Below are 11,689 nucleotides of genomic sequence, written 5' to 3' on the forward strand. Positions count from 1 at the left end.
TCAGGACTGGAGTGACGGGAAATAGCGGACCTTGCTTCCTCCCGTGGCTGCCTGAGCAGCTGGAAAGAGTCTGAAGTGGAAGCCAGATAAGGTGCTACCCCTGGTCCTCAACAGTGTTCAGTGATTTTTTTTCCCCCTTGCTTTGGAGGACCCGCTGTTTGTCCCCTTCACCAGGCACCTGCCAAGAAAGCCTGTCCAGGCTCATTGTTGTCCTTGGTGTCGCCTGAGCATCTTCCCTCCGGGTCTGGGGGCTGGAGAGGAGGTGTGGGGCTGATAAATGAAAAGAAGCACACCAGAGACTTTGTGATATTAAAATTACACTGAGTCAGGAGTGACAGGACAGCCAGGAGGGCGTTCGCCTTGCACACAGCCAGCCCTGGTTCCATCCCCGGCAGCCCCTGTGGTCCCCCAAGCACCGCTAGGAGTGATCGCTCCGCGCAGAGCCAGGCGGAAGCCCTGGGCATCACTGTGTGGTCCAACACCTAAATAAATAGACTTAAAGAAATAAAACCAACACTGGAAGGAGAGCCGGGGGAGGGGGGGAGAGACTCCAGCGGGGGCCGAGATGGGGGTGGGGAGCCCCAAGAGTAAGAGGCGCGCCCCAGGCTTTCCTCTTTCTTTCCCAGGGTCCCGAGATGGGGCTGGTCCCGCCTGGGGACTGCGGCCAGGGGCGCGGGGCGGCTGACGAGAGCGCAGCCAGCCAGGACGGGGCGGGCGGCACCGGAGTCCCTGGGCCCGCCCCTGGGCGTCCAGGTCCCGCGGCCCCGCGGCCGGCCGGGGCTATATAAGCGGCGCGCGCGGCGCAGGGCGCACGGGTCCTGCCGCGCCGCCGCCCCCTCTGCCGCCGCCCCCCGACTCCGACTCCGAGCCTCGAGCCCGCCCGCGGCCCCCCACGCCCGCGCGTCCGCGCCCAGCCAGAGGGGACGATGGTGGCCCACGCAGCGGCCGACGACGTGCCGCACCCCACCATGCCCATGAGGATCTTCTCCGCCGGGGTGTCCGCCTGCGTGGCTGACATCATCACCTTCCCGCTGGACACCGCCAAAGTCCGGCTGCAGGTACGAGCCTCTCTCGGGAGCGCAGGCGGCGGGGTCCCCAGACCCGGGGATTCGGAGGGAGGAGGGGGCGCTGGCATCAGGGGCATCAACTGAAGGCGCACAGAGCCCAAACCAGTAGGGCGCACCCTGAGAGTTCCAGAACTCAGCCCCCCAGCCTCTGCCCTGGTGGGTGTGTTTGTCATTGTCCCTTCCAACAGGAACCCCTACCAACATCCTGTGTCAGAGAGTGCGCACAGGGTTGGGCGGGGGGGGGGGGGGGGGGGGGGGGGGTAGGAAGGGGGGGTTGTAGGTAGCCTGTCCACTGAGAGACCGTAGGGAGAGGTGTACAGAGGCGCGCATGCTTGCTGGACTCTTCATATAGGGACGTTTATATGCCACAGGCAGCGAGCCAGGCACAGAGGGACACAGAGGGAAGGACTTCATAGATCAATAGGTAGACAGCTATGGAGCAGAGGCAAATATGTATCTATACAAGTGGTCTAGAGACAGATAAATAGTTTCCATGTCTAGAGAGCAGATGGCTACGGATATGGACTTATTATATGCAAATAGGCAGGTTACTATAGACATAAAGACTTTTTTTTTTTTGGGGGGGGTCACACCCAGCGATGCTCAGGGGTTACTCCTGGCTTTGCACTCAGGAATTACTCCTGGCGGTGCTTGGGGGACCATATGGGATGCCGGGGATTGAACCCGGGTCAGCCGCGTGCAAGGCAAACGCCCTACCCGCTGTGCTATCGCTCCGGCCCCAGTCATAAAGACTTTATATATAAACCGGTAGTTAGCTATCGAGATAGACACATCATATGCAGATATCGAGATATAGATACGGACGCTATCGAGATATAGATACGGACACGTCTTTATATATAAAATCAGCAGCTGCAGGGACAAGCCGTAGGCATACACACGTGTAGGTCCGTGGGCCGTGGACGGGGAGATGCCTGCAGAGACGGCGGTGGAGGTATGGCTAGAGGTCCCCGGGGCAGTGGCCAGGCGGGGGTGGAAACCCAGAGAGAAAGCAGGAGGGAGACTTTGGCTCAGCGCTTCTCCTGTCTTCACGTCCCTGCCTGGTAGGACTCAGCGGTCCCCTCTCTGACCCATCTCTCCTCCATCCCAGGTGCAAGGAGAAAGCCCCAACGCCCCTGGCATTAAGTACAAAGGGGTGCTGGGAACCATCGCCACGGTGGCCAAGACAGAGGGACCCCTGAAACTCTACGGGGGGCTCCCCGCGGGCATCCAGAGGCAGATCAGCTCTGCCTCGCTCCGCATCGGCCTCTACGACACGATGCAGGAATACTTCGACGTCCACAAAGAGAGTAAGCCGGCGGCGGGCGGGCGGGGGGAAGTGCGGGCACCACAGAGCTCCTTTCCCGGCACCACTGCACTGAAGTGACCCTGGCTGAGCCTAGGGGCTGAGTGGGGGCTGCAGGTTCCCAGGCTCCTGAGTGACCTGCCGGGGAGTTACGGGGTGGCCGGGTGGCACAGGGTTGAGTGAGCAAAGAATTGAGAGCGGAAGACAGAAGCCACAGCCCAGCTCATTCGTCTGTCCCTGTCCCCCAGCTCATCTTACTCGGCATGATACTCGCCATGTCCCTCCACGTATAAGTGTATAAGCAAATCTCATTACTTCAGTTTTTCTTCTTTCTTTCTTTCTTTCTTTCTTTCTTTCTTTCTTTCTTTCTTTCTTTCTTTCTTTCTTTCTTTCTTTCTTTCTTTCTTTGTTTTTCTTTCTTTCTTTTGTTCCTTCTTTCTTTCTTTCTTTCTTTCTTTCTTTCTTTCTTTCTTTCTTTCTTTCCTTCTTTCTTTCATTTCTTTCTCTCTCTGTTTCTTTCTTTCTTTCTTTCTTATTGAATCATCGTGAGATATAGTTATAAGCTTTCATGCTTGAGTTTCAATCATATAATGATCAAACACCCATCCCTCTACCAGTGCACATTTTCCACCACCAATGTCCCCAGTATACCCCCCTTTCCAACCCTCTCCCTGCCTCCATGGCAGACAATTTGCCCCATACTCTCTCTCTACTTTGGGGCATTATGGTTTGCAATACAGATACTGAGAGGCTATCATGTTTGGTCCTTTATCTGCTTTCAGCACGCATCTCCCATCCCAAATGATTCCGCCAACCATCATTGTCTTAGTAATCCCTTCTCTGTTCCAGTGGTCTTCCCCCCCCAACTCATGAGACAGGCTTCCAAGTATGGAGCAATATTCCTGGCCCTGTGTCTACTGTCCTTGGGTGTCAGTCTCATATTATGTTATTTCATATTCCATAAATCAGTGCAGTTCTTCTATGTCTGTCCATCTCTGACTCATTTCACTTAACATGGTACTCTCCGTGTCCATCCACTTATAATGACTTCATTTTTTCTGACAGCTGTTCCATTGTACAGATGTACCATAATTTCTTTATCTTCTCATCTGTTCTTGGGCACTTGGGTTGTTTCAGATTTTGGCTATTGTGAAGCAGGCTGTAATGAACATAGGAGTGCAGATGGCTTTTCTGCATTGTATTTTGGGGTCAGTAGGGTAAATTTCCAGGAGTGGTATTGATGGTTCATATGGAAGCTCACTTTCTAGTGCTTTGAGGAATGTCCATATAGTTTTCCAGAAAGGCTGGACCAATCAACATTTGCAGCAGCAGTGAATAAATATCTGGCTGCATCCACGCCAGCACTGGTTGTTCTTTTTGATGTGTGCCAGTCTCTGTGGCATGAGATAATATCTCATTGTTGCTTTGATTCAATCTCCCTCATAATTAGTCATGTAGCACTTTTCACGTGTCTTTTTTTCTTTTGGCTTTTTGGGTCACAGTCATCCAACTCAGGGCTGACTCCTGGCTCTGCACTCAGGAATCACTCCTGGCAGTGTATGGGATGCTGGGAATCGAACCTGGGTCGGCCACATGCAAGGCAAATGCCCTACCCGCTGTACTATTGCTCCAGCCCCTTCACGTGCCTTTTAGCCATTTTAATTTCTTCTTTAAGGAAATTTCTGTTCACCTCTTCTCTCCAGTTTTTTCATGGGGTTGTATTTTTTCTTGTAAAGTTCCACCAGTGCCTTAAACATATTGAATATTAACCCCTTATCAGATGAGTGTTGGGTAAATAATTTTATTTATTCTGTGGGCTGTCATTGTACTCTGACCATAGTTTCCTTTGAAATGCAGCTGCTTTACAGAGGCCCGAAATGCAAAGCGGCCAGGGTTTTCAAGGACAGCTGGGAACCAGGTGGGCTATGCAGGGGCTCAGGAGCCGCAGTTCAAGTTCAAGGCTCTGCTGCACGGGTGTCTCTGAGGGCAGGGGATGAGCCTTGCTGACCCGAGGCTCGCTGCTGTGGATGTGTGCACTTCCTCCACCCTGACAGCTGGCTTGAACCCCGCCACTTCCACTGTGCCCAAGGACGGGGAACGCCATTCTGTGCATTTCACAGCCCAGGACACAGGACTCCTGAAAAAACTCCTCTTGAGAGTGACTTGTAGAACAGGCCGGGGGCTCCAGGACTCTTGGGGTTGAAGGAAATGAAATCCATTTTGGCTAATCTAAGCTAACTTAAAAAACAGTCAAGTCAGAAATCCCTGGTGCATTTTGGTTGTCATTTATTTTTGCCTCCAGGGTAAACAGTGGGAAGCTGGTCCCAAGGGTGGGGACAGTCTGTTCCCTTGGACCTTTCCTCAGACCCTGACATCCAGCAGTTAAAATGGCCATTGTGTAGAAGTCTCCAGACACTGCTGGTGGCTGGTGCCTCCTCCCAGCCAGGAAACGTCAGGAAAGAACCCAAAGCAGGGAAGGGCTAAGTGGACGGGATGAAGCTGTCGTTGACATCAACCTGTGTCCCCTTCTCCGTCAGTGTCTTTCCTGGGGAAGGGGCTGAGGCGCTTGTCCTGGGTGCAGCCGACCCTGGTTCAAATCCCTGGTATCATATAGGGTCTCCAAGCACTTCCAGGGATCACGAGCACAGAGCCGGGAATAACCCCTGAATACTGCCAGGGGTATTCAGACAAAACCGAAAAGCTTAGACAACTTTAAAGTCTTCTGGCCCTTGGATGAGTCTGTGCTTATTTTTCGTTCTGGTTGGGAGAACCTCATCTTCTCTAGCTGTCCCTACTGGAGTCTCTCTCTCTCTGGCCTCCTCTTTTAGTCCTTAAGTTTAGTGTGTGAGCAATCCCCACCGAGAAAGCAAACCATGTGAAAGCACAACCAATGCCTTGTGGGTCTAGATCCTTGGTTTCCCCCCTGAGTAACTATTTGCTCTCTCTGGCTAGCCCCGGCAACCTTAGGGAACAAGATCATGGCTGGCCTCATGACCGGCGGTATGGCGGTTCTCATCGGGCAGCCCACCGAGGTGGCCAAGGTCAGGATGCAGGCACAGAGCAAACTGCACTGGTTCAAGCCCCGTTACACGGGGACGTACAACGCCTACTACGTGATCGTGACCACGGAGGGCCTCCTTGGGCTGTGGAAAGGTGAGTGGCTTTCTGCAGCCCTGTGCCCAACTCGAAGCACCTTTCTCCCAAGAGCTCCTTACCCCGGAGTCGTGTGGCAATCACTGTTCTCCCCCCCCCAAAGGGACAAGTCTCAACCTGACAAGGAACGTCATCATCAATTGCACGGAGCTGGTGGTATACGACGTCCTCAAGGAGGCCCTGGTGAAGAACAACCTGCTAGCAGGTACCTGGCTTCCTCTTAGATGGGTGGAGGGAGGAATGTTTGCCCTTGTCCCTCCGGCAGGGACCCCTGCCCAACATCCTGTGTTAGGGTCCTGGAGAGTTCTTAGGGGGTGTGCCTGGGGGACAGGACGAGAATGCCCCCAGAGTCAAACGGTGGATGGCAGGGTAATTTCACCGCTGAGAGATGGTAGACAGAGGGTGCAGACACACGTGTGTGCATGTCTGGGGCTGCCCTCCCTCCCACCCCACACGATGCCTTTACTCTGATCGTCCCCTTTTTAGAACATGTCAGAAAAACATGCTATCTCACTCAGGAGAACGTTTGAGAAGTAAGCAGAAAATGACTAAAATCTAAGGTGTTACGGGGCTTTTGCTGCCACAGAAGTATTTTCCCATTGACACCAGATGTAGGCACAGTGCTGGGTCAGCATCACTGTCGGGTCACGGGGCTACGTGACCTCTGACCTCGGGTCTGAGTGCCTCATCCCTTAGGATCCTGCCTGCTGAAGGCTGGGTCGTGACCTCTGGTCTCGGGGAGGCCCAGGGACCTGACGGGTAGCGGCCCAGAAGTCCCTGCGCTAACTGGGATGCTAACCTGTCTCCGTGGCCCCTCGCAGATGACGTGCCTTGCCACTTCGTGTCGGCGCTGGTGGCTGGGTTTTGCACGACGGCGCTGTCTTCTCCCGTGGATGTGGTGAAAACTAGGTTCATCAACTCCCCGCCGGGCCACTACCCGAGCGTGCACAGCTGTGCCCTCAACATGCTCAGGAAGGAAGGCCCCTCGGCTTTCTTCAAAGGGTAGGTGCCGCTCAGCCTGTGGGGTTCGGGGTCTCCGGGTGCTGGGGGGCACCAGCCGGTCAGGTCTGCCCACGGAGAGCGGAGCAGCCTTCAGAGACCCCCGACATCCCTCGCGGCGTTTCTCTGAGAGGCCCTTTCCTGTCTCTAGCCCAGGCAGAGCTGTGTTCTGGAATGTTCTCAGCCTGGAGGGGGGCTCATCAGAGGCTCCCTCATTGGTCCCGCTCTGCTGCGGATGTGGGAGACCTTGTGCCCGCTCTAGAAATAAGTACAACGACGCGAGACGCAGGCAGGACGAGGGCCAGGGAAACGCCAGATTTGAGGTCCCCTATTTTAACTGGGGGGACCCAGAGGAGACGGGACAGATAAAGACTTGCCCCTGACCTAGAAAAATGATCAAGAAAAAATGAGCATTTAACAGGCCTAGAACTTAGCGTTGTGGTTGGTCGTGTTTTCCCTGAGCAAAATTAGATTCACAAAGTCTTTGCCAGTGTGAGGTGCTTAATGAAGGTCCCTGACACACAACGGGGTGGGTGAGACCTTTCAAGCCAGTGGCGTAGTGTCTTTGCGCATATTCCAAAGTGGAATTGCCAGAGCACATAGTCCATTTTGGACTCTGGGTTGTTTTTTTTTTTGGGGGGGGGCATACCCAGTGGTGCTGGGGGCCACTCCTGGCTCTGTGCCCAGGAATTGCCCCTGGTGGTGCCCAAGGGACCACGTGATGCCGGGGATCAAACATGCGCTCAGCGACCCTTGCAGCCCCCAGTTTTAGCAGTCTCTGCCCTGGTTTCTAGTAGCGTCACCAGCTTACATTCCCACCCACTGGGCCCACCTTGTCCTTCTCTCTAGGACATCACCCACCCTTGCCACCTCCCATTTCTTAGAGGGGCGGCGCCCCGCCTGGCTGATGTGAACACTCGTGGGGATTTTTAATCTGCATTTCCCGATGAGTTGTGATACTGAGCTGCTCCCCATGTGCCAGTTGATAAGAAACCAATTTTTAGGCCAGATTTTTAACAAATCTCTCCACGGGTGATTTAACGGATGGTATCTTTTCCTCCTGTTATGACCGTAAACAGGCATGGGAAATCAGCTATTCGCTCTGCAGGGTTCCGTAGAATTCTTCAAAACCCCCCTCGAAAAATCAACCACACACAGGCCCTGGCAGACCAAGCCCTGCTAAGCACTAGAAAGCACCGACTTCTTTTTTTTTTTTTTCACTGTTTGGGTCACACCCGGCAATGCACAGGGGTTACTTCTGGCTCTGCACTCAGGAATTACCCCTGGTGGTGCTCAGGGGACCATATGGGATGCTGGGAATTGAACCTGGGTTGGCTGCGTGCAAGGCAAACGCCCTACCCACTGTGCTATTGCTCCAGCCCCAGCACTGACTTCTTGACTCTGGAAATAGTCCACTTTGCTACTTCATTTTTCCTCCCCCCACCCCTCTTTTTTCCCATCATAGGAAATTGAAAGAAAGGGAAAAGTTCCCTCCTCCCTAAAAAGCAGCAGGGCTATCATGGGCCGTGGCAGAGAGGAGAGTTGCGTGGCTGGGCGGAAGGAAGCATATTGTGTGTTTGCACAGATGTGGACCTGCAGGAGGACTGGCTGGAGTGCTGGGAGGCGGGATTGGACAATCCGTGCAACTCAATTTGATGCTGACAGGGACTCCCAAGCACCTTCATTTGATAATGGGCTTAGGGCTGTCACGGCAGAGCCTGGCAAGCTCCCCGTGGCGTATCTGATATGCCAGAAACAGTAATGACATGTCTCACAATGGAGACATTACTGGTGCCCGCTCGAGCAAATTGATGAACAACGGGATGACAGTGCTACAGTGCTTAGCACTGTGCGTGTGCTGTTAGATTCAAGATGCCTGGGCAAGGGGCTGGAGGGACAGCACAGCGGGGAGGGCGTTTGCCTTGCACGCAGCCAACCCAGGTTCAATCCCCGGCATCCCATATGGTCCCCCGAGCACCGTCAGGAGTGATTCCTGATTGCAGAGCCAGGAGGAACCCCTGAGCATCACCAGGTGTGGCCCAAAGGGGGAAAAAAAATGATGCCAAGGCAAAACAGTGTTGCTGCACCTTCTTTTCTAGATTTGTGCCCTCCTTCCTGCGGCTGGGGTCCTGGACCGTCATCATGTACGTGTGCTTCGAACAGCTGAAGAAAGAACTTGCCAAGTCCAGGCAGACCGTGGACTGCAGCACATAATCCCCCCCACCCACAAGGGGTCTCCACAGGGGGGCCGCCGCGCACCGGCGCCCGCTCACTTCCCTGCACCCTAAAAAGATATGGGAATTCTGGTAGAGTAGAGCATTGGGATTTTTTTTTAAAGGATCTATTAATACCTATTTTGTGTGACTTTTACTGTGCTCTGAGGAGGGCCGAGCAGGACACGCGTGTTCCTTCACCCCGGCACTGTGGCGAGGAGAGAGGCTTGCTCTGGCCAGGGCAGGGATTTCACCATCAGTGAGGAAGGACTTGCACGTGCCTTCCAGTGCAGACCGATGAGAAAAGCAGGCTGACTGGAATGCGTTTTTGTATTTATATACGCTTAAAAATGAACAGCTGTCAGAGAAAATGTCACTGTTTTCTACTGATTAACCCAGTTGTCGGTTCACACAGCCAATAAAGTGTTGCTAATACTGTCAAAAGTGTCTCTTTGGGGCTGGGGCAATAGCACAGCGGGTAGGGCATTTGCCTTGCACCCGGCTGACCCAGGTTCGAATCCCAGCATCCCATATGGTCCCCTGAGCACCGCCAAGGGTAATTCCTGAGTGCAAAGCCAGGAGTAACCCCTGTGCATCGCCAGGCGTGACCCAAAAAAAGCAAAAAAAACAAAATGTCTCTTTATTGATTCTATGTCTGGAGGTAAGAGTTGACTTTCATCTCGGTTCCGAAATCGCCCCATGGTAGGTGAGCATTTGGAATTAACAGGCAGAAACTTGCTTCGAATGTGATTAGTGCAGATTTAAAACACTCAGTCTGTTTTATGACATCTCTAACCCCTCATCTGAGGCAGCAAGTCTGTGTGGCCATCATGGTTATTAGAATCATGTATCAATCCAAGAACTAGAGTTTTCTGAGCTTAAAGGTTTGGCTAGGTAGAGAAATGATTTGGGGGCAGGAGCGAGGGAGAGGCTGGGCCACACCCAGCGATGCTCAGGGGTTACTCCTGGCTCTGGACTCTGGAATTAACTCCTGGTGGGCTCAGGAAACGGTGTAGGGTGTTGGGGATTGAATCTAGGCAAGCGCCCTGCCCACTGGACCATCTCTCCAGCCCCCAAAGAGTCTTTTCTTTAGGTTCTTTTATTAATTAATGTTGGTGCAGGGATCAAATCTAGGGCGTCCCGCATGCAAGGCACGTGCTCTCCTGCTAAGTCACACCTCTGACCCCACCCTGAGACTCACTGAGATAAACATGCCGCTCCCCTGGGGACAGGACCGTGAGTGGAGCACTCGCCTTGCATGGGGCCGGCTCGGGTTCAATCCCCGGCACCACTGATGGTCTCCAAAGCCCACCAGGAGTGACCCCTGAGCACAGAGCCAAGGATATGCCTGGAGCACTGCTAGGTGTGCTCCCCCTTATAAAAAAAAAAACTCTTCCAGGCGTCCTTCTGGCCCACTGAATTTCTCTTTAACATCTACTGTCATTTTCACTTATGCCTACAAATAAAGAGCAGAGAAAAGTAGGAAATGAATGAACAGGTGGTTCAAAAGGAAAATTGACAAGATCTGGGCTTGTTTTAAAACAAAAACAAGAGGGGCTGGAGCAATAGCACAGCGGGGAGGGCGTTTGCCATGCACACCAGTGACCCGGATTCGATCCCCAGCATCCCATATGGTCCCCTGAGCACCGCCAGGAGTAATTCCTGAGTGCAGAGCCAGGAGTAACCCCTGAGCATCGCCGGGTGTGACCCAAAAAGCAAAACAAAACAACGACAACAACAAAGCAAGAACAACAGCTGCAGAGCCAGAATAATCAGAGATTCTGTTAAAAAACAAAGATCAGGGGAGGCCAATGAGGCAATCCAGTCACTTTGTTTAATGCTCCCGGGAGTAGACTGGTTGCTTTTGAAGAACTGCAAAATGGGGCAGGTGGCAAGACCAACTGAGAATGAAGACCATGAAAACAGAGGCCAGAGAGGCAGGGCAGGGGCTCAGGGGTTGGCCTTGCATATGGCCCATCTGAGTTGGTTCCCCGGGATCACGTATGGTCCCTGAGAACCACCAGGCGTGATCCCTGAGCACAAGGCCTGGAGCAAGCCCTGAGTATCACCAGGTGTGGCCCAGAAACCAAACAAAAACAAAAAATAAAGACGAGGAAGAAAGAGAAAATGTCTGCGTGGCTAGGGCCCAGGTTAACACTTTCCCCGGGAGGTGGAGCCGGGGCCGGGCCTTGTGGCCGTTCTGGCCGACTGGGTGGTGGCTGCTCTTGAAGGGAGCCCTGCTGAGGCCAAAGCAAGCCTCCACGGCTGCGCTTCTTGGGAGAATAAGGAAGAAAACGGTTTGTTTGCTGGGAGCCTGACAAGGGAGCACACCCTTGACCAAAGAAGTACAGGGCCTTGGAACAGTCTCTGTTCAGCCTCAAGGATGGCAGAACTGGGCGGGAATCTCCCACCGTCTGGCTGCCTGCAAGTGAGGGGGTTACCTTGGAACCGCAAGCAGATCGCATATGCCCTAAAATGGGCACGCAGGGGGAGCTTACCTGCATGTATGCAATTAGGTCTGTGGAATGACCCATCCGATCACGGAATCCCAGATGCACATTAGGGTAGACAAGAGGCTTCATGAGCAGCCTGGCCCCTCCCTCTTCTTTCTGGTTCCTTCTTGCTCACTTCCTAACATCATCAAGGTGTATCAATGTTGCCACCTGTTTCAAGTGTCAATTTTGATTTCTATGCACATATGGACCATATAGGATGCTGGGAATCGAACCCGGGTCGGCCACGTGCAAGGCAAACACCTTACCCACTGTGCTATCACTCCATTCATTCTTTAATGTATACACTTGAGCTTTGGGGAGGGCACAGGCTCCCAAGCAGTGCTCAGGGGACCGAGAGGGTCACTCCCAGGGGACCGAGAGGGTCACAAATTACACTTTTTCAACTGGGCCAGGTTTGGTGCTAGGGTGTACGGCGGTCATGCTTACCACTGGCCC

General features: G+C 53.5%; 1 protein-coding gene across 1 annotated transcript; it reads left to right on the forward strand.

The window, feature by feature from the left end:
* Positions 1-827: 827 nt before the first annotated feature.
* UCP1 (uncoupling protein 1) lies at positions 828-9,138 on the forward strand. The gene is made up of 6 exons (XM_004606204.2): positions 828-1,058; positions 2,179-2,377; positions 5,326-5,526; positions 5,630-5,731; positions 6,348-6,528; positions 8,625-9,138. The coding sequence occupies exons 1-6, from the start codon at positions 927-929 to the stop codon at positions 8,737-8,739; spliced, it is 930 nt and encodes a 309-aa protein (XP_004606261.1). The 5' UTR covers positions 828-926; the 3' UTR covers positions 8,740-9,138.
* The last annotated feature ends 2,551 nt before the right edge of the window (positions 9,139-11,689 follow it).

This window comes from Sorex araneus, chromosome 7, assembly GCF_027595985.1.
Source record: "Sorex araneus isolate mSorAra2 chromosome 7, mSorAra2.pri, whole genome shotgun sequence".
Taxonomy (NCBI): domain Eukaryota; kingdom Metazoa; phylum Chordata; class Mammalia; order Eulipotyphla; family Soricidae; genus Sorex; species Sorex araneus.